Source organism: Panthera tigris, chromosome D4, assembly GCF_018350195.1.
Source record: "Panthera tigris isolate Pti1 chromosome D4, P.tigris_Pti1_mat1.1, whole genome shotgun sequence".
In the NCBI taxonomy this organism is placed as follows: Eukaryota; Metazoa; Chordata; class Mammalia; order Carnivora; family Felidae; genus Panthera; species Panthera tigris.
The window spans coordinates 40,312,735-40,339,722 of NC_056672.1; the positions used below are offsets into that span (position 1 = coordinate 40,312,735).

The window sequence follows — 26,988 nt, forward strand, 5'->3', positions numbered from 1 at the left end:
GATTAATTGATTTATATATTTGGGTGTTTCACATTGGGGGCATAAATGTTTATAATTATTAGTTCTTCTTGGTGGGTAGACTCCTTAATTATGATACAGTATCCTTCATCTCTTGTTACATTCTTTATTTTAAAATCTAGATTGTCTCATATAAGTATGGCTACTCCCACTTTCTTTTGGTGACCATTAGCATGATAGATGGTTCTTCAACCCCTTACTTTCAATCTGAAGGTGTTGTTAGGTCTAAAGTGAGTCTCTTGTTAACAGCACATAGATGGATTTTGTTTTCTTATCCATTCTGTTACCCTGTGCCGTTTGATTGGAGTGTTTAGTCCATTGACATTTCGATTGAATATTGAAAAATCTGAATTTATTGCCATTGTGTTGCCTGTAGAGTTGGAGTTTCTGGAGGTGTTCTCTGGTCCTTTCTAGTCTTTGTTGCTTTTGGTCTTTTTTGTTTTGTCTTTTCTCCCCTCAGAGAGTCCCCCTTAGAATTCCTTGCAGGGCTGGGTTAGTGGTCATGAACTCCTTAACTTTTTGTTTGTCTGGGAAACTCTTTTATCTCTCCTTCTATTTTGAATGACTGGCTTGCTGGATAAAGAATTCTTGGCTGCATATTTTTCTGATTCAGCACATTGAATATATCCTTTCACTCTTTTCTGGCCTGCCAAGATTCTGTGGATAGGTCTGCTGCGAACCTGATCTGTCCTCCCTTGTAGGTGAAGGACTTTTTTTCCCTTGCTGCTTTCATAATTCTTTCCTTATCTGTGTATTTTGTGAATTTGACTATGATATGCCTTGTTGATGGTCAGTTTTTGTTGAATCTAATGGAAGTTCTCTGTTCCCAGGTTAGGAAAGTTTTCTGCTATGATTTGCTCACCTAAACCTCCTATCCCTTTTTCTCTTTCTTCATCTTCTGGGACTCCTATGATTCCAATGTTACTCCTTTTTAGTGAGTCACTGAGTTCTCTAATTCTTATCTTGTGCTCTTTAACCTTAGTTTTCCTTTTTTTTTCTTCATTATTATCTGTAATTCTTCCGATTGGCTCATTTGCTGCTCTGCTTCGTTCATCCCTGCCGCTGTGGCATCTATTCAAGATCACATCTCAATTATAGCGTTTTTAATTTCACTCTGACTAGATTTTACTTCTTTTATCTCTGTAGAAAGGAATTGTTTTTTTCAACCTCAGCTGGTATTCTCATTATCGTGATTCTAAATTCTAGTTCAGACTCTTGCTTATATCTGTGTTGAGTAAGTCTCTGGCTGTCTTTTCTTCCTGTTCTTTCTTTTGGGGTGAGTTCCTTCATTTTGTCATTTTGAGGAAGAAAAAGTTAATAAAATAAAAATATTAAAAACAACACAAAAAATCAAATAAAGGAAGCTAGATCCTAGGTATGTTTTCATCTGCTTGTTGAAAGAAGCTTGAGTGAGTAGAGAAAAAAAGGAAATAAGAGAAACGAAAAAGTGAGAAAATGTTTCAAAATTAAAAATAAATAAAATAGAATAAAATGAATTGAAGAAAGTAAAGTAGAATAGAAAAGTAAATTAAAAAATAAATATAGTAGAAAAAAATTTTAATTTCATATAAAAATGGAAAATAAAAAATTTTTCCTCTTTCTTTATCCCAGAATAAGAAGAGAAAAAAAGAAATTACAAATACCAAATCAATACAACAACAAAAAAACACAAATAGATGGACCAATGAACAGAATGAAATTACATCTAGTTTCCCTTAGAGGTCAAACTATGAACTGCTTTATAATCCATACACTAAACAGGAGGAGAGTCCTGTGGTTGTCCTTTTGGGCTTGGTTGGTGCAGTTGGACGGGCCTTGGTTAACGGCTCCGTTCTCCATTAGGTGGTGCTGCTTAGCTTGCTGGGGTGGATCGTTGTGGCGCGTATACGAATGTATGTGCTTGCGCGGGAGAGGTGAAATGGAATACCCAGCTTCCCAGTTTCTGACTCAGGAACTCTGTGCTCTCACCAACTGACAGTTAAGCACCCCTCCTTTGTCTCCAGCCTCTGTCCACTCCCATGCTTCTACACTATCTGTGTCCAAGCTGTCAGCCTTGCAGGCGGCACCTCCCTCCCAAATTTTATCTCCAATAGGACTGTTTCCAAACCCCTCCCTCTGAGAGCCCTGCAGCTTGGACCGGCAGGTACTCCGGTCCTCTCTGACCCTCTAGAGGAGGATCTCATGGAGCAATGGCCAGGTGCCGGCCCACCCCTCAGGAACATTCACATAAGCACGCTGCTGCAGATGCCCAGAGACTGTGGCCAGGTGCCAGCCCGCCCCAGAAAAATTTCTCACGATTGTATAGCAGCAGCATTTCAGGGATTACGGTAAATCACAACACATCACCAGCGCCAGGTTTCACCACACCCTGGCGTCTTTGTTCCAGTGTCAGCAATTATGCTCTCTGGGGTCCCCTGGGACCTTTGCCTGTGGGGAGGCCGGAGACCTCTGCCAGATGCCTTCCTAGCAGGGGAACCGCTTCTGCCCGTGTGGCCTAAGGACCCCTCTGACTTTTCTGCCTGCTCCTGAGGATTCACCCTTCCCACCAGAGCACCACCAAGTAATGGGCTGCGAGATTTCTGATACCGTCCTCCCTTGTTTATGAGTCCTGATGGAATTGAAACCGTCTCCTTTATCCTCTGTCCCTTTCTTGTTAAGTCAGTTGTGGGTGTTGCCACTCTTTCTCTCCAGCTACTTTCTGGGAGAGTGTATTTCCTGGACTCTTCCCCCTTTCTCTGTTCTGCACAAATATAGCTCCCTGCCCTCTGTGGCTTCTCTCTGCCCCACTTCACATCTCTATGCCGTGTACCTGCCGAGTTCTGTGGCTCACGTTATGCAGATTGTTGTGTTAATCCTCAGATCAGTTTTCTAGGTGTGCAAAATGGTTTGGTGCTGATCTAGCTGCATTTGAGGGATGAGAGAAGCAGAGAACTTCCATGCTGCTCTGCCACCTTGACCTCTCCCCTCAGAGTGTGTGTATTCTGGATTCCCAAAATAGATGTGTCATACACTTTGATAAGGTTTGCTTGCAATATTACTATACATGAGTTGTACTTTTGAATGAATAGTTACTAATGAAGCGTCTGGGATATAGTTAGTACTAATTATCTTGTTTGATTAGGTTCTGAAGTTACCAATCAAACCAAACCAATAAGCCTGAACCTCTGGGGTCTGTAACATGAGAGTATAAAGATTGCTTGACTTCAGTGAGGTAACTTCCAGGATATTTTAAAACACAGTGCTGCTAGATGAAGTTATATGCCAGAGGTTCTTCTTGCTAATGCCATTTTAATAGCCTTTTGATTATAACTTTACCTTAAACTAAAAAAGTTCATTGCCAAGTGTCTTAGTCCCTTTTGGCTCCTTTAACAAAATATCACTTACTGAGTGGCTTATAAAGAGCAACTTATCTATCACAGTTATGGGGCCAGCATGGTCAGGTGAGAGCCCTCATCCAGGTCTCAGACTTCTCATGTGGCGGAAGGGGCTCGGGAGCTCTGTGGGATCTTTTACAAGAGCACTAATTCCATTCATGAGGGCTTAACCTTCATGACCTGATCACTCCCCAAAGACCTAGCCTCCTAACACTATCACTTGGGCGTTAGGATTCCAGCGCCTGAATTGGGGGCGGACACAAACATTCAGACCTTTCACCAGGTGTCTCAATCGTGCCCTTGCGATTTTAACTTACGGACGTGACTGAGTGACCACACTGGAGGCCAATGCCATTGAAAGAAGACTTTTAGTACTTACATTTCTTGAGAGGAGCGAGTGTGCCACAGATGCAGGGCCACAGGGGGAAGCACCAGTGAATTCAGGAGGCAGAAGGAGTGAGGAGAAGCCAGAGGCGACAGCCTTTATTAAGGTTTCCATGGGAAAGGCTGGGCAGGGCAGGGCAAACAGTTTGGGATTGGCCAGTTTGGATAATTGTGGTGGGCTCTGGGGTGCAGGGGCTATCCCTAGTTGTCCGCTCCCTGACCTTACGTTGATTTAGGATGGGAAATACTGGCTTGGTGTGTGAGGGTTAAACCAAGGAGGTGGTTTCAGAGAACAGGGTGTGAATCACAGGGGAGAAGTAAACAATTGTGGCCATTAGTTGGGACCTGTGATTAATGGGTTCCAAATAGGCCCGTACAGAAACCAAGAGAGAACACAGAACACTAAGTTATGAGGGTAACTTTAAGAAAACCAGTAACTTCATTGAGATCTGGTCAGGACAGGATTGATTGTTTAATTGCTTTGTCTCTAAGTGGACACTTACTTATCTACCGTTTGACTTTTAGCACAAAGAACACAAACCATACCAGACGATGCTGGTATTGGGCAGTCAAAAGCTCACGGAACTGAGGGATTCAATTTGTTGTGTCAGCGACCTCCAGATTGGTGGCGAATTCAGCAACACTCCTGATCAAGCTCCTGAGCACATAAGCAAAGTAAGATGGTTTTTGTTGTTGTTTTAACCCTCATAACGTAAGAAGAAATCATCATCATCATCTACGTAAGTAGTGATATTACAAGGCTGCTAGTAAATCTTCCAGTAAATGCTTTCTTCTTCTCTGCCACTCCATCAAGCCTATCCCTTCCCTTCTTTATCTTCAATGAGACTATGCTCAATTTTGATTTCTTTATCTACCTTTCAGTTCCCCTTCAACCATTCGGTATACACCCTTCCTTTTAAGGCCGTAGGGACCACCTATTGTCTAACCTCTTCTCCATGTTCATACAACTTTTCCTCACTGTGCCGGTTGAATTCACTGTTCACTGTTTCCTCTTTCAAACTCTGAATTTCAGTCTGTCATAACTGCCCCCCACCACCTGAGAGCCCCATCGCCCATAGAAGGTTCTGTCAGTCCAAGCACCGGCACCAAGCAGGGATATAGATACCAACTGATGTTGGTCTTTGTTGGTGTTTTCCACGGAGGTGCTCTCAAAAGGACAGAGAAACTCTACATAACCCATTGGGTAAGGATGGAAAGGGTCAAAGTGGTAGACCAGCCACCCACAAAGTTTCAGAAGGGATTGTTTGTCCAGTAAAGTAGTAGGTCCTTGTGAATTCCCTTGGCGGGCAGACTTGAACTCCTTCTGTTACTTGGTACAGCTCTGGTAGAAGCCCTCAGGTTTACTGGCCCCCTTGAAAGGGGCAGCATCTCCTGTAGGTCAGAAAAAGATATTTGGGTCAACTCGAACGGACATGGAGTTTGGACACGAACCATCATAATCACTATTTTTGCTGGTTCCTGTGCCAACAGCCAAATAAATGTTGTTATAACCCAGGTTTCATCTTGGTTCTTCTAAATTCTCCTGGTCTTTCCCCAGTTTTCATGGTTTTAAGTGGACTCTAACCTTTGTTAGTGTCTCTCTCTTCTAGCCATGTTCTCTCCTGGTTTCCAAATCATTTCTTTTCTTTTTCTTTTTCTTTTCTTTTATTTTATCATTTCACTTCATTTGATTTCATCTCATAACATTATTTTAATTGCCTCCTGGACATTTCCACTTAGCCTCACTGCTGCCTGGCATTGGATTGCATTTCTGTAGCGACTCACTCTACCGCCTTTTAGGAGAATTGTTTCTTTCATTCTGAAACTGCTGGCATCTTTTCCTCATGACTTACCGTCAGCTGAAACCCTTGCTGTTTGTTTCACTGAGAAAATAAAGTTACCAGAAAGGCATTTTCCATCACCCCTCACCTGCATTTACCCCTCTACCCGTCTGCCCGTGAGCCCTGCCTTCCCACCTGTGACGGTGGCTGGACTAAGCCTGTCGCTCCCTGCACTGGGATTCCATGTCCTCCAGCTGCTTGCCCTCACGCCATGGTTGTGCCATCCTGGCGTCTCCCCCATCGTTACAAGTGTGCCGTCGGATCTCCCGTCCAAACCCTTCTCTTGACCGTGCGGCTCCCTCTAGCCACCGCCTCATCTTTCTACTTCCTTCTCAGCACACTGACTCATAGCAGGTAGTAATTACGAGTTAGTAATCGTACCTACATTCATTGTTTTCTCTTTTTCTGCCACCACTTTGGCTTGCACTCACTTTTGTTCCCTACCAGTCCTCAAAAATCACTTCTGATGTCACCGGAGACTTCGTTCTCACCTTTTTTGACAGCTCATCGACATAAGACACAACCGAATAGTCCTTCTTCCTTGCCACATTTTCTTTACTTAGGTTTTAGGATATTATACGCACTTGATTTTCCTTCTTTCTTTCTTTTTCAATATTTGTTTATGAGAGAGAGCGCGCAGGCATGGGAGGGGCAAAGAGCGGGGGACAGAGGATCCGAAGTAGGCTCTCCGCTGACAGGGGACAGCCAGCTGCAGGGCTTGAACTTCTGAATGGTGAGATCATGACCGGAGCTGAAGTCGGACATTCAACCGACCGATGCACCCAGGTGCCCGCAAACTCACTTACTACATAAAATTTTTCCTGACCGTCCCTCTCTTGGCCACTCCGGCACCATTTCTTTTGGCCGTTATAGTGCCTAGAATTACAGGCTGACGCTGTTTGATTTCTCTCTGCCCCACAAGGCTGCTGTGTCCCGGTCTTTTCAGTGATTGGCAAGGAGACCAGCATCGTGACTCACACGCAGATCTCACTTAAATTTAGTCACGTTGAAAATGGGTTTAAGATCATTGGTTTCTTCACATTTGACATCTTGGTGCTCTTGGAAGTAAACATTAAAGAGAAACAGGTTGAAGTTCCAGGCTGTGTGCAGAGCAGAAGTCTCTTGTAGGGTTTTCTCAACCCTACCAAAAAAGCCCCAAAAAACAGAACCAAAAAAAACCAAAAACAGGTGGAACTGTAGCTTGTAAGTTTAATAAGCAAAATCTGAATTCATTCTCCTTGCAACCGTGTCGTCAGTGCTCAAAGGAGCTCGGGTCCAATGTGCGAATTCGTTTTAGCTCCAGGAACCCCGGAGAGTGTTTTTAACCAGCCTTGGCTCGTTTGTTGTGTTTGTCCATCAGTGCTGATGTCTTCCCAGCTCTTTCCAAGTGGGGGGGGCCCGCTGACCCATAGTCCTCTTTTAAATATTTTCCAGCTATGCTTTGGAAAGTGACCTCAAAAATAAGTGAAATTTTGCAGATACTATCATTTGGCCCGTGGAAAGATTTTTAGGTCACCAGTTGGCATTTATGTTTTATGGTTTGGGATTTTTTTAAGTTTTGCTTTGGAATTTTTTTTTCTATTTATGTGAGTCCTCTTTCTTCTTTCTTTTTCTTTCTTTCTTTTTTTTTTTTTTTTGATGTTTATTATTTTTGAGAGAGAGAGAGACAGCAAGCAGGGAAGAGTCAGAGAGAGAGGGAGACACAGAATCAAAAGCAGGCTCCAGGCTCCGAACTGTTAGTGCAGAGCCCGATGTGGGGCTCGAACTCACAGACCACGAGATCACGACCTGAGCTACAGTCGGCTGCCCAACCGACTGAGCCACCTAGGCGCCCCGAGTCCTCTTTTTTCTTGAGTAGTCTGGTGCCTTGGAAAATTCTGAACATGCTCACAGGAAATGTTGTGATGAGTCCTAATGTACCCATTACCCACCCTCACCAGCTCTCAGCATTTTGTCAAATTATTTCCTCTTTTCACCTCATGCCATTGTCCCACCTGACAACATTGAAAATTGGTCCTTCAGTTATAATGCTTTTTGACAGCTATTTGGCTTGTATTCCACTGGTGATTGTAGAAGAAAAAAATCAGTGAGTTGCAGTTCTTGTAGTTGAGGAAAGGAGAATCTTTATTCCAACCAATAAGCAAGAATTTTGAACATTATCTTAGGTGGCTTAGTATGTGAGAAGTCTGGGAGAATTGGGCCAGGATATTTAAATCTCTTTTAAAAGCATATGTCTAAAACGTAGTATGTTTTGCTATAACATTTGTTTTTGGACTATAGTAGTTAAAGAATGGAGTGCATTTTAAAAATGTATGTATAAGATTAGTGCCAGTATTTTCTACTCAAGTGGTTTGTTTTTTTGTTGTTTTTTTTTTTTTTTTTTTTTTTTAGTGTTTATTTTTGAGAGACTGAGCACAAGCAGGGGAGGGGCAGAGAGAGAGGGAGACACAGAATCTGAAGCAGGCTCCACGCTCTGAGCTGTCAGTACAGAGCCTGATGCGATTTGGGACTCGAATTCACAAACCACAAGATCGTGGCCTGAGCCGATGTCAGACGCTTCACCGACTGAGTCACCCAGGCGCCCCAAGTGTCTTTTGTTTTTTTTCTTTAATGGTCCTTCACATTTTAATCTCTGGTCTATTGATTTTTTTTTTTTTTTTTTTTTTTACATTGCTCAGATTAGTTCTTTTTTTTCTTTTTGTTGGTAATCTCTTAAAGGTCTTGCGTAGAGGAAGTTTAAGAAAATACTTTGCACACCTGTTTCTCTGTTATGTATCGTAAATAAAGCCCTGTTCTAGGACACAGAGTAACAAATCTAAGTCGCAACAATTTCCTTACCCATAGTTCTTCCGCACCTTCCTCCCGTTACCGTTTCTCTGACAGCAGATTCTAGGATTATTTCTGAAATTCTAATATAGCTGATTTGAATGTTAGCAAGAGAACAAGTGACTAATGGATGCCTAGAAGGATATATAAATGACTTTGTTCCGATGGTACTAGTTATCGATAGTTATGTTGTTTCTAAAATGGAAACAGTAACACTAGACTCTTAGGCTACATTAGAAGATAACAGAAGTAACTTCTTATACTAGCTTTTCCTTGTTGGTTGGTGATCCTCCCTCCCCAACGTTGGTCAGCTAAATTAACTGACAAAATAGGGAGACTGTTTAGTGAGGATCTCTGGTTACCACTGAAAATGAAAATTACCTGGTAATGAGATTGCTAACATCTATTCTATTTGTATGCTGGGACAAGGAAAGGTTATTAATGGATGAATTAATTTAGAATTTAGATGGAAAACATTTTTGGTCTTGTAGAGTTGCCCTTCTAAAAGATCATAATGGTGCCAACCACAAGCCTTGAGTTGCCTAAATTGCCTAAAATGAAGTTCTGTAGAGGCGTTTTGTAATGAAAAAAACTAAACTTTTGTGTTTGTTCCCCAAATAAGGCAGTATTCCTTCAGACCCTTTATTTGGGACCCTGGCTTACCTCTTTGAGTTAGAAATATATTTAGTGGCAGTTTATATGTTAACAGCAGCTACATATGGCACTCTAGTCCATATTATCCTTTTATCTCTACAAGCACCTGGGAAGGAGGTACTGGTTTTACTCACATGTTACATGAGGAAACAGAGGGTCAGGGACACTTAGTGAGGGTCCAAGGAGAAACAGCACAGCCAGTCTTGTAAGCGTGTCTGATGCTGTTACCAGATAATTTATAAATGGGGAGTGAAGAAAGAAAAATAGAAGCTTCAGGGGCGCCCGGGTGGCTCAGTCGGTTAAGGTCTGACTTTAACTCAGGTCATGATCTCCCGGTTCGTGGGTTCAAGCCCCACGTCCTGCTTTCTGCCGTCAGCACACAGCCCACTCCGGATCCTCTGTCTCCCTCTGTCTCTGCCCCTGCCCTGCTTGTGCTCGCTCTCAAAAATAAACATCAAGAAAAAGAAAAGAAAAATAGAAGCTTCCAAGGAGGAGATAAATTTGGCTTTCTTTAGAGTAAGATTTAATACCTGAAACTTACATGTTTTTATAGTTCATAAACTGTTCTGGAGTCCTGGAAGATAGCATAGCAGATGTAGTCATTATAGGTGAGGAAACTTCGGTCTGAAGAGTACGTATAAACTAAGAAAAAGAACCCCCCTCCCCCAGGGGTCTGATGTATTATAAGGACATTGTGAAGAGCGAGTCTAACATATAGAATCTCCTGGGGAGCTCGGGAAAACAGTGGTGCCCGGGTGAGTCTCATTTAACAGCTCTGAGGGGAGACTTGGGCTCTCTTGTTTCTGTGACTCTGTTACGCAGCAAGAGACACCCGTCTGGAAAGTTGCTGGACGGAAGGTTAAGAAACCTCAGGGTTCAGACCAGCTGTGTGACTACAGCGGTACTTTGGGGCAAGATTGCTTGAGTAAGAATAGATACTCAAATTCTGCCTAAGAATTACTGAAAATTTGAAGGGAGAATTTTTATAAAAGAATGCTGAAAATATTAAAAAATAACAGAAAAACATAACTCTCTGATTGATCACTGTTATCATAGCTGGGGAAACACCAAAAACGTGACTTCCAGTTTTTAATAATTCTAGAATCCAAAATAAATCCCTGCTGTGTATGCATATAATAAGATAATATTGAAGTTTATTTCTAACTGGGTTCCTTTCATAAATCTCATGATATCTTTACACTTTTATCCCTGGTAAGTAGCATAATACTTGTCACATAGGAGATTCTCATTAAATATTAAACTAATGAGCTAAGCATATTTTGTGCAGTTGCCTAAAGTTACTGTAAAGCACATTAATAGGTGTGATTTTATGACATACGTTTTGAATTGTAGCGATTCATAATTGTTGATAGTGGACTTTCTTTTAATACCATCTGCTTTCTTATAGGACCTGTACAAATCAGCCTTCTTTTATTTTGAAGGAACATTTTATAATGATAAGAGATACCCTGAGTGCAGAGATTTGAGCAGGTACAGTCTTCAAAAAGCTTCTGTCTTTCCTGTTTCTAGTTCTCAACATGGTGAGAGCTCCACAAACTGGTCTGTTAGGGACCTTTGCCAAGGAATTGTTTTGTTAGACTGTTTTGTTTGTTTTGGGGTCAAAAATATCTCCGTTTCTTTTGTTTGTTTTTGAGGGAGAGAATTAGCGTGCACGCAAGCAGGAGAAGGGCAGAGAAAAAGAGAATCTTTTTTTTTTTTTTTTTTAACTTAAAAAAAGAACTTTTACTTATTTTGGGAGAGAGAGCATGAGCATGGTGGAGGTGGAGAATGAGGGAGAGAATCCCACGCAGGCTTCGTGCAGTCAGCACTGAGCCCCACGCGGGGCCCGAACTCACAGACCCTGAGATGATGACCTGAGCCGAAATCAAGAGTTGGACACTCAACCGACTGAGCCACCCAGGTGCCCCATGCTTTGCTATAATTTCTAAGACAGTAGATAACACAAAGATTTTGAAGTGATCTATGCATACCTTTGGTCAGAAAAGTTTCTTTCTGAAGAAAAATTTTAACTTACCAGTACCTAGGGCAAGCACATGAAATAACTGAATACATTTTAAAATCAGAGAGTGGCCCCTGGGCGGTTCATTTGGTTGAGTGTCCAGCTCTTGATTTCAGCTTGACTCAGGATCCCAGGGTCATGGGATCGAGCCCCACACCTGGCTCCTGCTGGGCCTAGAGGCTGCTTAAGAATTGGCGCCTGGGTGGGGCGCCTGGGTGGCGCAGTCGGTTAAGCGTCCGACTTCAGCCAGGTCACGATCTCGCGGTCCGTGAGTTCGAGCCCCGCGTCAGGCTCTGGGCTGATGGCTCAGAGCCTGTTTCCGATTCTGTGTCTCCGTCTCTCTCTGACCCTCCCCCGTTCATGCTCTGTCTCTCTCTGTCCCAAAAATAAATAAAAAATGTTGAAAAAAAAAATTAAAAAAAAAAAAAAGAATTGGCGCCTGGGTGGCTCAGTTAAGCGTCCAACTCTTGATTTTGGCTCAAGTCATGATTTTACAGTTTGTGAGTTTGGGCCCCACATCGGGCTCAGTGCGGACAATGAGGAGCCTGCTTGGGCTTCTGTCTCTCTCTCTTTCTGCCCCTCCCCTGCTTGTGCTCTCCTCTGTCTCTCTCACAATGAATAAACTTAAAAAAAAAAAAAAAAAAGCCAATTTACAGGAAATCTTGTATTGAGCCATAGATAAATCTAAAAAAAAAAAAAAAAGTAAATCCCACTTAAAGAATTTATTAGTCTCTTTCATATTTAGATGATAGCAGTAAATTAATCGTTCACTATTTTTTCTGCTTGTCCAGTGTATACTGTTGTTTGCCCGACGGGAGTATGTAAATCCATGGTTAAGTACACAACATGAAAAATCTGTAGCTAATGACCATGTTAATTAGGCCATACTTCTGTTGTCAGTGTCCCAGGGACTAGAGTAACATATGTGTATTTTTTCTTGAGTGTTTATCTGCATTCTTTCATTAGAGCAACTTGTGTGTGTATCCTAATGTGGCGGTTCTCAGACTTGTTCTCGGCATTCCTCAGTACTCTAAATACTTGTGGACTCCAAAGAGCTTTTGATTATGTGGGCTATAGCTATCCATGTTTACCGTATTCGAGGTTGCAACTAAGAAATAATTTAAATATCCGCTAATTTAAATGATCCCATTAAATGTTAACATTAATAATTTGGGGGGGAGGGGGGATAACTTTTCCACAACAAAATGAGAGGAGTGGCGTTCTCCATTTCCCATTCAGTAGCTTCTGGGCTATCGGTCCTTTATGAGTGAATAGGAATTGAAAAGGGCAAATGACATTTTTTCATAAAGATAATTTTGACTTCAGGAAGCACACTTTGAGAACTGTTGCTCTAATGGATACAGAAGTCAGAGTTCTTTTTTTATTTTTATCAAAAAAAATTTCTTTAACATTTATTTTAGAGCACACGAGCCGAGAAGGGGCAGAGAGAAAGGGAGACAGAGTCTGAAGCAGGCTCCAGGCTCTGACCTATCAGCACAGAGCCTGATGTGGGGCTTGAACCCCCGAACTGTAGGATCATGACCTGAGTTAAAGTCCGGCGCTTAACCGACTGAGCCACCCAGGCGCCCCTGTTTTTATTTTTAAAATTTTTAAGAAATATTTTTGAAAGAGAGACAGAGACAGCGCAATCGGAGGAGGGGCGGAGAGAGAGGGAGACACAGAATCCCAGGCAGGCTCCAGGCTCTGCGCTGTCAGCAGAGAGCCCGATGTGGCGCTCGAACCCCACAAGCCGTGAGATCATGACCTGAACCCAAGCCGGACACTTAACTGAGTGAGCCACCCAGGCGCCCCAAGAATCCAGAGTTCTTAATTTCAACATGTATCAACCACTAAGATTTTTGCCTCAAGATGGCAACTGTCGTTGAGTGAGTGAGCCAGGTTTTAAGAAATAATTGTGGTCATAGAGCATTTTCTGTCATTTCTAGGTTTTTGAGGAGTAATGAAATACCGTTGCCTTTTTGCCCCCTTTAGAACTATCATTGAGTGGTCAGAGTCCCATGATAGAGGCTATGGAACATTTCAGACCGCTAAAATGGAAGATTTTACCTTCAATGACTTGTATATTAAACTGGGTTTTCCTTACTTATATTGTCACCAGGGAGACTGTGAGCATGTTGTCGTCATCACTGACATAAGGTAAGTGGCAGCATTTGGCAGCATTTTCTGTTTTTGTTTTTAACACGAGGAATAAAATTAGTCACCGCAGCCTGGCTTGGGAGCAGCAAAACTGTCCACTTTCCATAGAATGACCATCCATTTGCATGCTTTCTTTGGGGAAGGTCTGTGATAAATACTTTATTGGTTATCGGAGGGTTGAAAATCTGTAAAGAAGTGTCTCCTTTGGAGGATTAGACAGGCAGTCTCCACCCACTTTGTACGTAGCCCCTTAGCTTATTGCCAGATTTGCAACTACGTCTAAGTTTCTTGTCTCTTTGCCAGAATTTTAAGATTTAAAAGCAACTGGGGGAAGGGAAGAGTAATTCTCATCTTTGACAAATGTGAAGTCTTAATGCTTTCATAAGTATAAAGGGGGAAGGACCAAAGTGGTTTAAAATCAGATTCCTTTTATTTTAAAATGAGCTAACTTCTGTGTAGCTGGCATCTCATGAATAAGGCTATTCATCTCCTTATTTCGGAATCCCGGTGTATGAAGGATCAACATATAGGAATAAGCCCTGCTCTCTCCCTGCTTTGGTTCCGAGGGACTGTTTTTATGTTTTATGAGAAGCACTGATCTACCCGTGCTTTTTATTATACCAGTGGTAGGAACCGATGCCCGGACAAATCCCTGTGTCCACTTCTCTTGGGTCTTAGGGACCGGTCTCTCCGAACATCTGACCTCTCGTGCACTCATTCTCAGGAAGCTCCCAGAGGAAGTACTTCACACAAAGAGTAAACCTTGGAATAGGGGGAGACATGAGGAGGACTCTCGGAGCGGGAAAGGGAAATCCCAGCACGACGGCCGCGTAGCCGAGCTCGCGAGCAGCTCAGTCCCAAGACTGGGGCGCGGCCGAGAGCTCGGGAAGGACGTCTAGAAGTGCCAGACCTCCCGCTGACGCACAGCACACGTGGAGAGCACGTCTGTCCTTCTGTCAGGAAATACAGAACTGAATTAGCGACAGGTGCATCGAAACCTCATTAAGCAAATGCAAACTCGAGGGAATTAGCAGCTAGAAAGCCACGTGTTACGCGATCAAAGGCGCCTGCGGTCAGTTGTGTGGTTTAGGTGTATTAGTTTGGCAGCATGTGAACATGCAGTATTTTACCAGAATTAGTCTGGTTCCTTAGAGGAATGTCGAGGACCTAAATTTAAAAGAAACCGTTAAGAATGTGAAAACAGTTGCCCTGAGGGAAACAATTGCTGAAGCCAGAGCTTCATGGGTTCAGAGGGGAGCTCATAACCCTCAGCTTTATAGGCCTTGAAATTATGTACGTTTCTTTGATAATGTGTTAAATTTTACAGAAGCTGTCACTCAAATGAAGGGGAATGTGCCTGAGAATTAGCATAAGATGGGAGACAATCCAGTTTTTATGATTTTAGTTTTATGGGTGTTTTTAAGTTTATTTATTTTGAGAGAGAGCACAAGCAGGGAAGGGCAGAGAGGGAGAGTGAGAACTCCAAGCAGGCCCCACACTGTCAGCGCAGAGCCGATGCGGGGCTCGAACCCACTGACTGCAAGATCGCGACTTGAGCCGAAATCGGGAATCAGACGCTTAGCCGACTGAGCCACCCAGACCCCCATTTTACGTTTCTTACTGTACAGCGTTATCAGTCCTTACACTCGAGGCAACTTGGGGAAACAGTTGACGCTTACTAAGCATTTACAGCATGGGACTTTTCTAAGGAGTTAAAAAAATTTTCTTTTAAGATTTAAGGTTTTTTAACAACTGTCTTTTAAAAGATTTTATTTTTTATTTTAGAGAGAGAGAACATGTGCACAAGTAGGTGAGAGGGGCAGAAGGAGAATCTTTTCTCTCTTTAAATTTATTTTGAGAGCGAGTGAGCACAAGCAGGGGAGAAGGATAGAAGAGAGGGAGAGAGAATCCCAAGCAGGCTCCGTGCCCAACGTGGAGCCCGATGCGGGGCTCCATCTCAGTAACTGCGAGATCAGGAACTGAGCTGATAACCAAATTTGGATGCGCGACAGACTAAGTCCCCCAGGTCCCCCAAGGTTGTATTTTTAAGTAATCCCTACACCCAACATGGGGCCTGAACCCACACACCCGAGGCCAAGAGTCATTTGCTCTACCGACGGAGCCAGCTGGGTGCCCCTTTTAAGGAACTTCTAAGTGTAGTTTTAGGCTACAAATCATCTTTACCTTCTAGGTGGATTAAAGTCTAAGACTTGGTAAACGGTTACAAGTGTATTAACCATTTCCTGATGGTAAAGTTGATATATTGCTACCCTTTCTTACTAAAAGAAAATCATTACATTTTGGAATTGTCAGGGACATTCAGAATAGTCTTGTGCAGTCCCTTCATTTTTGGGGTGGAGAATCTGAGGTCCAGCATGGTTCAGGGACTTATTCAAACCCAGTCATCCGATCAATGGCATAGTTGAGAGTGCCTTCCGTTTTCAGTTTACTTAATTCTGACACCTAAAACTGAAGTCCTGTCAGCTCACATTATACCAGGAGTCAGATTTAGATTTTAATAAAGAGAACAGTAAACAGAGCCATGTACCACAGAACCAAATGGGTAAAACAGGTGCCCAAACTATGTTTCATAAAAAGGTATTGAGTAAAGCAGGGGCTCTCTGATGGAATACCTTTAAGATATGCTCCCTCTTAGTTCAAGCATATCCCCATAAAGAGCTTGGGAAGTTTCACAGGAAAGAAAACATTGTTTAATCCAAAATGATCTTTCGGAGAATGTTTTTGTGGAACACAGTTTGGTCAGACCTAGTGAAACGAGTTTATACCTAAATCTTGTAGGAAAAAAAAAAAAATGAAAAATATACCCACTGTGTTAATGTTGAGGTACAGACACATTTAATTCTTTACAGATCACACCAATTTGCATTTTAATATCTTCATTTACTTCTCATGTACATAAGGCTTGTGCATCGTGATGACTGCTTGGATAGGACCCTTTATCCCCTTCTTATCAAGAAGCATTGGTTATGGACCAGAAAATGTTTTGTTTGTAAAATGTACACAGCCAGGTAAGTTCATAACTATTTGAGAATTCCTGGTTTTCAGTAGTCAAGTACTTTCCGTTTCTAGTATTTCAATTTTTCCTATTTTGAATTTGAATCTAGGGACTTCTACTTTGGAGGTATAAATAGAAATGGTTTTATCTGGTAGGTTAAGTGCTGCAAAGTAGGTTACAATATTTTTAAACAGTAAGGAAACAAATTATATATAATGAAAGTCCAGGGGTGGGTCAGACTTTGGATGAATCAATTCTGTGTCATCAGGGAGCCACGCTGTGTCTTGTGTCTGCAATTTACAAAAGAAGCTTCATCCACAGCTTCTCCTCCATGAAAAAATAACACAGCGTCTCATGTATATAATGAGGTTAAAATATGGTTTCGTAAAATTTTTACTCTGTGGTACTTCACATTTAGTTTGCTTTTTAACTGTGGATCATAGTTGGAAAGAAGCATTCAGAAGAAAAGAGAGTAACTGCGTATCGTAGATTTCTTTTGGGCTCCCTGCCCCCACCGAAATACGCTTTTCTAAATGATCAATAAGAAAACATGAGATAAATCAGTTACCAAACTGGCAATCAGGGAATGTAAAAACATACCAGGAGATGCAGAATTCAAATAGACTGAAAAAGTCTTTTCATCTTACTGTGACCAGTAACATTTCAGGCCAAAAAACAAAGTATCAGTTGAATATTACCCATATTCCCATTTGTATACACACTGTAGCATTTTAACCTGAATTCTAGGTAAAACAGGTGGAGTTTGCAAATTAACCAGTACTAATTTACTGGTTTACACAAAAGTTTATCAGGTCTGTAGCATCTAATATATTGTGGGTTTTTCAAAATGGTGTAAATTTTAACAGTTACTTGGAGGATAAGTGAGTCGTGGCTAAAGTGTATGACACATTCACATACGTTTAAGAAGTCTTACCTTTAAGAAGTCTTTCAGAGAAACAGCATTCTACAGGGTTTCTGTTAAGTTGCCCTTCTGCCTTGCAGAGTATTGGTAATAATATACATCTGTATTTATCTATCTATATACATACACATATACACATACGTACATACACAAAATAATATAAAGGATTATAAAGTATTGTTAAGATAGGATAAGGCAATAGTGGGAATGTTATATTTACACATTACCACGAGTTATAACTTACAGCATGTTAAAGAAAGTCCATTGTAATGATGTACATCTTTTTTTTTTTTTTTTTTTTTTTTTTTAATTACAGATGGGTGACGAACAATGACAGTTTTGCACCAGAGGACCCATGTTTCTTTTGTGATGTTTGCTTTCGGATGCTCCACTATGATTCAGAAGGCAACAAACTGGGAGAATTCCTTGCTTATCCTTATGTTGATCCTGGAACCTTTAATTAATGACAAAAGTACACCCTTGTGAAGTAACTACCCTGTGGATGGATGATTTCCAAAACATGTCACTGAGGAACGGGATCCACCCGAAACAATCAGCCAGTTACCCACCCCCCTGCACAAGTTCAGATCACAGGTTTTCTTACAAAGTAACTTGTGTTTAGAAATACATTATTTTAGTATTTATTCCAAAGTATGGTTATTATTTAGTGCCTCTGCCCATTAAGTGTGTTTATCTAAGTTGTAGGAGTACTTTATATATTTTGAATACAAATCCTTTGTCAGATTCAAGTGTTCTGATTTTTGCCCAGTCTGTGGCTTGTCTATTCATTCTGTGTCCAGAGTGGTTTTTGCTAATCTGTAATTAGAAAAATTCAGTTAATGATACATCAAGTGGTGGGAGTATTTTGAAAATTCTTTGAAGAGTGCGAGAGCTACACCTTGTACCGTGAGGCTTCCAAGGTAAACATCATTCAATTATCTGTAATAAAAATGAGGAACAAGAATAAAAGTAGATTTAACAAATAACAGCATTAAGAATAGCTATTGTGTAATCTGTTCTCACAGTGGGTTCGTTTATAGTGTTTTGTTTTGTTAGAAACTAGTAGGCACACTAAACATTTTAATGAGACTCACTGCATGAATAATGAATGTAAAAGGATTCTGAGTATATACTCCTACCTTCACAAAAGTAACCTTTAAATTGAAGATTGATTTCTTGGGCAAGAATTTTTTCAGCTTAATGTTATTAAGAAAATAGCAGATTTTGAGGCACCTGCCTGGCTCAGCCGGTACAGTGTGCAACTCCTGATCTCAGGTTATAAGTTCAAGCCCCACGTTGGGTATAGAGGTTACTTAAAAATAAAATCTTAAGAATAGCGGATTTTATGTAATATGACCACTGGGACATGAGTGGGATATGGGAAGTCAAGATCCTGTGGGTTGCTAGGATCACTCATTCTTGGGCAATAATACCCAATATTCTATCAGAATCAGTTGGACCAGAGGTTTTCTGGTCCAGCTCTTTCATTTTTCTGGCCCCCTCACTTGGATAATCCTACTTACTCTCTTTCATTCTGGTCCAGAGGACACCTTTGATGAATTCCAAGATCTAGATCATTAGAGAAAATTGTAGTTATCTAGTTGTCTATATTGAAATGTTTTCTGGAAACTTTTGGTGGAAAATTTAAGACTTCTAAGAATGCTGTAAAATTGTTCCTTTTAAACGTGTCATAAATTCTGCTCTCTCTCTTCTAGGTTATTCATTTAAAGTCAGTTGAATTCCACATTCCCTGGATGGTTAAGAGCAGACATTTACCATACAAGTCAAAACTGATGAATCCTTTAAGCCTGTATGTTTAACAGATTGGCAGTGAAATGTTTTATGGACTTAAGTACCACATACCCAATTAAGTCCATTGCTGTACAGAGGACACGCACCTGTTTCTGGTATGTGTAGTGACCGTCTCTTTCACTCATTCAGTGAATACACCACCAGAGGATCAGTATAAAGAACTAAGAGATCCCTCCCTCCCTTGCCTGGCTTCAGTTGCTGCCTAAATGTTTACTTTCATGTTTCCAATGATGCTAATAAATTCAACAGATTGAAAATTCTGCTACAAACCTATTGATTTAACCAATTCCTAGAAGTTCCATGGGTAAAAATGAATTTCTGCGTCCTTTATTTTTAAACTGCATTCCTTATAGTTCTTGCATTAGTATGCAAGGGTCTGTTTACTTCTATTCATTTTCCTTTCCTAGTCTCAAAATAGAAAATTCCAAAAAGTGCATTGTCCCAGTGGAAGCATTAATCCATATGTGGTGCCCATCAATTCATTTTAGTGGACGAAGAAGACTGTCAGTTAAAATATTACTGCTAGTAAAATTCTTATTTTATCATTAATATTGTCCTGCTGGCTCTTAAGGTTAAACTTTCCCATCAAAATTACAAAGGCTCTGATATCTTTTTATCATTTCCTTGTGAAATCTAGAGGAAGAAAGGCTAACGTTGTTACTCCCAGAATTTGCCAGTGTATTATTGGATACACAGGTGTCCCACACCAAATTCAAGTCAAAAGAACTTCTAACTTTGAAATAGTCCTAAAAGAGGTCGAGTGAAGGATTTTATAGCTGTAAAATTCAGTGTTAAACATGACTTAAATTACGTATTTTACCTGATGCAAAGCAAATATGAAAATACTGTAATGATCTTTAATCAGTATCCTCTGTAGTTAGAATAAGATTTTGATATAATAGTAGATGTGTGTGTGCAAAAATCAGTATTTAGAAAAGCAAAATCGGTTTCTTTCTTTCAACCCCTGGTATCTTGTAAGGATAATTTTACCTTCTCCCAATCCAGTCACAATATCTTTGTCATCTCTAAGGTTAGAGAACTAAATTAAAGATAAAAACATTTCTACCTACGTAGCAGTTCATTTCTTAAGGTTTGTAATTATGGGTTTGCTATTTCCAATAGATCATCCTTTCTCTGACCAGTGGGACAAAATAAGGTGTTAGTGAAGCCCTCACAGCCTTGTAAAAGCCTTTGCTCTTATGTAGGATTAGTTGGCAGACCTCATCTTGACCTGACCTCTTCAACCAGGTAAGTGTGTGTGGGTACACTATAATCAGTGTTATCAGCCAAAAGCGGGTAAAATACCTTCCTACTGTTTGAAATTACAGGATAAAACAGCAGAAGGCTTAAGATAGTCAAGTTGTTTATACATTCTTTCTCCAATTCAGATGGTACCTGTGAAAGTTCTCCAAAGCAGCTAAGAAAACTTTAGACAATTCGTTCTATCGGGCCACAACTTACTCTCTTTTTCCAGAAAACTTTACCATTGATTTTTGAGAGAGAGGGAGACATAATCCAAAGCAGGCTCCAGGCTCCAAGCTATCAGCACAGAGCCCACATGGAGCTCAAACTCACAAACTGCGAGATCATGACCTGAGCTTAAGTCAGACGCCCAACCGACTGAGCCACCCAGACACCCACTCTTTTAAATGTTATCCAGTGGTTGAAAAAACATGAAGTAGGTGGTTTATACCTACCAAAAGAAAAATTTTCCCCCCACTTTTGTTAGCTATCTCATTTAAATTATCTTGGTGACTTGACTTGTTCAGCACTGGAGTTTTGACCAAATACACAACTTAAATCGAGAAAATGCTCCTGAGAGTTATTGGTATTTATGACTTTTTAGGAGTTCTCACAGTGGTAGTTACCTGTGAATCAGCCTATGACAAACCGAAAACAGAAGGCCAGTTATGTTTAACACTATGTAAGTCAATGGTTTAGAGCAAGGCCAGCCCAAACACGCAGACATAAGTTATCAGAAAGCTATTATATAGATCTCCTGAAGTTGAATATTCTGTGGTTTCTCAGTAAAACTGTTATCAGTCTGCTGGCTCACAGAAGAAAAGGGGAGGGTGAACAAAAAATAACATTTTTAGCTTCCTGTAGATTTAGTTGTTACCCTGTGTCCCCAGGCAACACAATCTATATACCAAGTTAAGAAATTAACTCCGCTAGAAGCAAATCCAGAATTCCAAAAACATTTTTAAGTAGCAAAGAATTTACTAGTAGAGTTTGATAGAAAAATCCTTTAATCAAAACAAGTTTACAATGTTGACACTTATGGCTTAACTAGAATAAATCTGTTCAAATTTAAGTTGTATTAAGGACCAGATATAGTGTAATATCAATAGTTCCCTCAAAACAGTGGGTCCTGGTTCCATTGTAAGACCTCTCAAAAAGCAAAACTCCAATTGTTGAAATAATTCACACTTTTCATCTATAGATGAAAGCAATTACCTGAGAGGTCAAAAACATACAATGCATGTCACATGCAAACACTGGTATTAGTATTAAGCCTTTTTCCCATATTCATAGTTTTGAAACATGAGAAGTGTCTTAGCTACTGAAAACCACCAACTGACCTAATATTCAAAATATCTTAGAAATTCTATCCGCTAAATTACCCTTAAGTTTTGTTAACGTTGGCTTACCCTGACTTAAGTCCATATATATGAATATACAGACCATCGAAATACTCCTTTACTTTGTCTTACTGCCTCAGAGCAACATGTATTTCTAACTCCTTACAATTCTGTCACATGCAGGATCTCTAAATAATAATCCCCTTCTGATATAGCCTTGTTTTCAAATAGGTTAGTTTTCTTATATAGTATTTACTATTTACTGCATAAGAATCATGGATTTTTTTTCCAATTAAAAAAATACTTAGTGACTTCCTTAAATGAGTGTGACTTCTTAAAAATTCAGAAACTTGAGACAGTTCTCAAAAATAAACTTTTATCATTTAGTTTTTAGTTTCAGCTACTAGTGCCTGTAAAGGATCTTAGATGGTAGAACCCTAAAGCCAGATTCATTCCTGTATAGACCTATTCTGCTTTCTGCAGGGAAGTCATGTGACTTCACTGAATTCCCAGCCATAAAACCTAAATTACCTTCGAAAGTTAACATGAGTTTTGTACCTCGTAGAATTGTCAGTTCAACGTCAGTTGGGTATCTAGTTGTCATACAAAAAGGCATACAGACCACAAATTGTTACAAAGCAGCAGGATAATAATGTAGCACAATGTAGACTGTGAGATTAAAATTAACTTTTGATAAAAGAAGTGAGTACTTGTATAGAAGTAACATTTTATCTACCATAAAAATGCATAACTTCTACAAAACCCACAAACAGTGAAAAGACAACTCTGGTAAATCCAATATTTGTAAAAACTATGCACAAAACCCACAGTATTTGGGAAAGAGGAAAGGTTTATACAAGTAGCAGTTTTAAAAATGTAACTTTTTTCTACTATCAATTACACGTTAACATACACACACTAATTGAAATTATGCTACAACCAATGTCTGGAAAAGCAGTTTAACATTTCCTAAATGAGTTTTCCCTCACACTTAGTGAATAATGTAGCTGTTAATACTGCACAAGTACAATTAGCAATAATGTTTAATTACTTTTAAACAAATATAAAGGGATTTTTCTCCCTCCAAACAAGTTTTCAACATCAAAACCTATGCTTATAAAAATTTAAAATTTTCAGCATTCTAAATATTTCAAATGAAAACCATTACAAACTTCTCAAATGTTCTTTATATTCCAGGTATGTCAACCTAATTATCTAGTGTAGAATCCTTCAGAGATATTTCAGTCTCTCTCTCTTCATTGGATGGCCTAAAGAAAGGAAAGAAAGGTGTGTCAACTGGGATTAGGGGCTCTTTTCCTTCAGGGGGAGGGGGAAAAACACATTAAATCTGTGCATTATGTTTTTAAGGCCACCAAAAGATTAAAGAAATAATAATCTTGACTTCCTTCTGTTCAAAATTTTATTTGACCATGTTGTGTCTTCTTCCTAAAGTAATACTGGGATCAAACACAAAAGAACTCAGGGAAGCATCATGGCCCAGGCCCTTTCCATCATTTCCAGCTTTAAAATGAATTCTCTTTGAAAAACATGAAAAGGTTAGATCTGTGATACCAACGCATTATAAACCTTAATAAAGAGAAGGGGTGACAGACACAGATGACAAGATTTCCCTCACTTTCAGAATTAGAAGGGATGCCTGATTCCAAGCCCTTCAAATGTGTAGCAGAACAAAGCCAAGACTTGGAGAACCCCAGTTCAGTTTAACTAGTTATTTAGAGTGGGTGCAGCAGAGAACAGCCTGTGATTTTAGTCTAATTTTTGTATTATTCTGTCAGAATTCAAGAAAGTATAAATGTAAGTCACTATTAGAGCTGCATCAGTGAAAGCAATCCAAAGAATAGTTATTTAAGCTGGAATCCTACCATCTAGCTCTAATCCTTTGAATACAGGCAAATTAACTGTAAATTGTATTTTTTTGTTTTTGCCTTTTTGATTTCCGTCTTGCTTCCTGAATTCGGGAACTGAGTGATCAAAATAGAATTCTTCTACAAATAACCTTGGAACAGCAATGTGACTTAAGAATTCAAAATCTACATTATGACCCGTTAAAACCTGTGCTCACTTTTTCTTACTGCTGGCCTCATGCTTGTCTTTGCTTTCTTCACTGCTGTCTCCATTGTGCTGTGCTTGGCTGCTGTCTGGAGCATCGGATCCTCCATTCAGAGTCTTTGAACCTTTAGACGGGTTCCAAAGGAAAAACCGTTAGAGCTTCTAATGCTTTCAAGATAGCCTCTAAAGAGTCAAAATAAAAAATAAAACCTGGCCCTGAGGTCTCTAGTACTTAATGTACTTCATCTGAAACTACACTGTAGTCTTTTGGGTATAACTGAGGCACAGTAAGAAGCAGGGTTACTCTATATACCTATCCGTACAAGAACGGGGATTTTTTTTTTTTTTTTAAAGTTCTTTGTTTTGAGAGAGAGCCAGAGCAAAAGCACAAGCAGGAGAGGGGCAGAGAGAGAATCCCAAGCTGGCTCTGCACCGTCAGCACACAGCCTGACATGAGGTTCAGTCTCAGGAATGGTGAGATCGTGACCTGAACTAAAATCAAGAGTCGGATGCTTAACTGACTGAGCCACCCAAGCACCCCAGAAAGAGCATTTTTCATCTGACTATTCTATTTCTTATAAAAATGTGAATCACAGTAAAAATTTTGTATTTCTCATTGGTATTTTATTTAAAATTTTTTTTTTAGTGTTTATTTTTGAAGGAGACAGACAGTATGTGGGCTGGGAGGGGCAGAGAGGGAGGGAGACACAGAATCCAAAACAGGCACCAGGCTCTGAGCTGTCAGCACAGAGCCCGACGCGGGGCTCGAACCCACGAACTGTGAGATCCTGACCTGAGGGAAGTCCGTCGCCCAACCAACTGTGCCAACCAGGCGCCCCTCTCATTGGTATTTTAGAACAAAAAGTGTCAAATGTACTATTTACTAATGGACACAATTTTATGTCCTATTACTAATTAAATGAGGAGGGCACTTTCTAACAAATCTCTAAGGAGACCTGAATCATCATTCCCTAATAAATGAGTAAAAAAAATCCAACTCCCTTTGAATATTTTTTCTACATTAAGCAGCTCCTAAGACATTTAATAACGTGGAATTGGGGGAAATGATAATAATACTGTGGTTCTAGGAGTCTGTCACAGAGGTACCCTAAAATATCTGTGGTGGAAATTGCGTATCTGGAATTGGCTCCTAAATTATCTTCAGGGAGGTCACAGAGAAGCCTGATGAGAGTAAAACAGCATTAATCGCAGAAGCTAGGTGATGGGGACCTGGAACTTCCTTTCTTGTCTACTGTGGGATCAGAAATTTTTCCTAATTGAAGTGAAAAGAGAATAGTAACTGCTCATAGTATTATTACTAAACACTAGTATTTACTACTACATTAAGCTTGATGAAAATGATTTAAACTGAATAAAAAGAAAAACCCAAGTGTTTAACCTTAGCTTCTCTTTTTCTAAGTGCTTTATGAGACCTCTTCATCATTCAATGCAGAGAAGATATTAATGAAATTACATATCAAAGCCATTTTTAAAAAGCAGTCCCAGCAGCAAACAACTTATCACATACCTGTTTGTTCCTTTTCTAGCTTTTTGTTTGGCCCTTTCTTCCCTTGATCTTTGGTTTTATTTGCTTCCTCATGCTGTCTTTGTTCGGCAAGAGATTTATTCAGCACTTGTGTGATCACAGAATCTCCTTCACCAACCAAAAACATATTCTTAAACTTGTTATACAACATTGTGGACTTTTCCATGATAATCTGACTAACTTTGAATCGCCGTATCTGAGAAAACAAAATGTACACTCACAATTGTTTTCTTCACTGATTTTTAAAACCTTATTTCTTAACCAAGTGGTAATGAGAAAATTTTTAAAATCTGCACGATTCACGATCACTCACTTTTTTCAGCGTGGTGATCATCTCTGTGTGTTTCTGAGCTTGTTGCATCGTGACCTGAAGTGACGCAAGTTCATCCAAGGCCTCAATACATCTGTTCACGTCCTTCATGACAAAACAGTAACGTCATAACTGTTAATTACCACAGCCTGGATAATCTATTCCTAAAGATTACTTTAAAAATCTCAAACAAGGCAATACAAAATAACCATAACAGTCCCACTTCTTAAATTATCCATACTTATAACATCACGAGAGAACATGAAGCTCTAAAGGCAGTACTATATTTTTAAGTGAGGTATGAAACACTTACAAGATTATCAATTTTGAGTGAATTTTTAATTTCAGCATGTATCCTCTGAAGTCGAGAATCCATTGATGTTTCTATAAATTGAAATGTGAAACACAGTGAATAGTTTTTCCAAAACCCGTATTTCTGTATAAATCTACTAAGCAAAGCACAGTGACAAGACCTGGTGAATGTTTAAAAACGTTCTTAGTAATCTGCCCAGATCACTAAGAAGTTATTTGGCACATTTTAGTATTTAGGAAAGCAGCGTTCATCGTTTAAAGAAAAAATCACCTTCTAGCTGCATAGGTGTCTAAAATAAGCTGTCTGCATCCAGTAATTAACCCCTTTATGCCAATCCTTAAACAGCTGTTTCACCTTACACATTTAACCAAATAGAGAAACTATCTGAAACAATGAGATCTGTCAAAAATGGGAAAACCTCTAACTTTTGGCAATGTTACAAAAACATGATCATCAAATAATGAGCAATAAAACCGCAAGCATGACTCCTTACTAGCAAGTTCACCTGATTATACTTAAAATATACAAGGACTATAGAATCTGTTAGGGATCTGAAAAAGCACAATTATCGGGGATTTGAGAACTCTTACGAAATGATTTAAAAACCTACACATGAAAAATTAAATATATAACTTCCTTTCTATGTATAATTTTTATACATCTTAGGAAGGGAAATAACTAACCTCGCTTCTTCTCCACTTTCTTAACTTCTGGCTTCTTTCCTTCATCTTTATTCTGCCTATCAAATGTTAACACAAATATTTCAAAACGTTGGAACTTTGTGACTGATTACCAAATGCCCACAATCCCTTATGTAAAAGCTAAAAAATTTTTAAGCTAGAAAATAGCCTAGATCACAAGGAATTGACTTGTAATGCATACAACTTTAGAATGCCACAGCATTAACTATAAACAAAAAACACATGTAAAAATGAACATGCTAAAATCTAGTGTTTCAGTGGCATCACAAATAATTTTAATGCTAGTCATGGTGAAACTTTTTTCCAACAGTAAATAGTGTGTTGCTTAAAGACCCAATTTCAGGGTCAGTGGACAAACATACCATAGTGGGAAAAGAATGCTTATAAACATTTCATGAATTCTACATAATTATTTTTAAAAGTAGTATGTCAAAACAGACTA

The 26,988-nt window shown here is 39.7% G+C and overlaps 2 protein-coding genes across 8 annotated transcripts in view; one reads left to right on the forward strand and one right to left on the reverse strand.

The window, feature by feature from the left end:
- SNAPC3 (small nuclear RNA activating complex polypeptide 3) overlaps nucleotides 1-26,988 on the forward strand; it is a 69,393-nt gene that overhangs the window by 26,253 nt on the left and 16,152 nt on the right. Inside the window, exons 5-10 of one of the 7 annotated variants that reach the window (XR_006210842.1) lie at nucleotides 4,302-4,451; nucleotides 10,506-10,588; nucleotides 13,110-13,274; nucleotides 16,196-16,303; nucleotides 17,529-20,272; nucleotides 23,059-23,696. Coding sequence is in view for 2 of the 7 variants with exons in the window: in XM_042965352.1 (XP_042821286.1) it covers nucleotides 4,302-4,451; nucleotides 10,506-10,588; nucleotides 13,110-13,274; nucleotides 16,196-16,303; nucleotides 17,529-17,676 (654 nt within the window). In the remaining 5 variants the exon portion in view is untranslated. Of the gene's footprint in view, nucleotides 1-4,301; nucleotides 4,452-10,505; nucleotides 10,589-13,109; nucleotides 13,275-16,195; nucleotides 16,304-17,528; nucleotides 20,576-23,058; nucleotides 23,697-26,988 lie in introns of those variants that run through there. The other 6 variants (XR_006210843.1, XR_006210844.1, XR_006210845.1 and 3 more) reach the window with 6 other exon arrangements.
- Nucleotides 21,256-26,988, reverse strand: part of PSIP1 (PC4 and SFRS1 interacting protein 1) — a 39,670-nt gene continuing 33,937 nt past the window's right edge. Inside the window, exons 11-16 of the mRNA XM_042965348.1 lie at nucleotides 26,529-26,584; nucleotides 25,846-25,916; nucleotides 25,536-25,637; nucleotides 25,205-25,418; nucleotides 23,690-23,801; nucleotides 21,256-22,874 (exon numbers count right to left, since the gene is read on the reverse strand). Coding sequence (XP_042821282.1) covers nucleotides 22,814-22,874; nucleotides 23,690-23,801; nucleotides 25,205-25,418; nucleotides 25,536-25,637; nucleotides 25,846-25,916; nucleotides 26,529-26,584 — 616 coding nt within the window. The 3' untranslated portion in view covers nucleotides 21,256-22,813. The remainder of the gene's footprint in view (nucleotides 22,875-23,689; nucleotides 23,802-25,204; nucleotides 25,419-25,535; nucleotides 25,638-25,845; nucleotides 25,917-26,528; nucleotides 26,585-26,988) is intronic.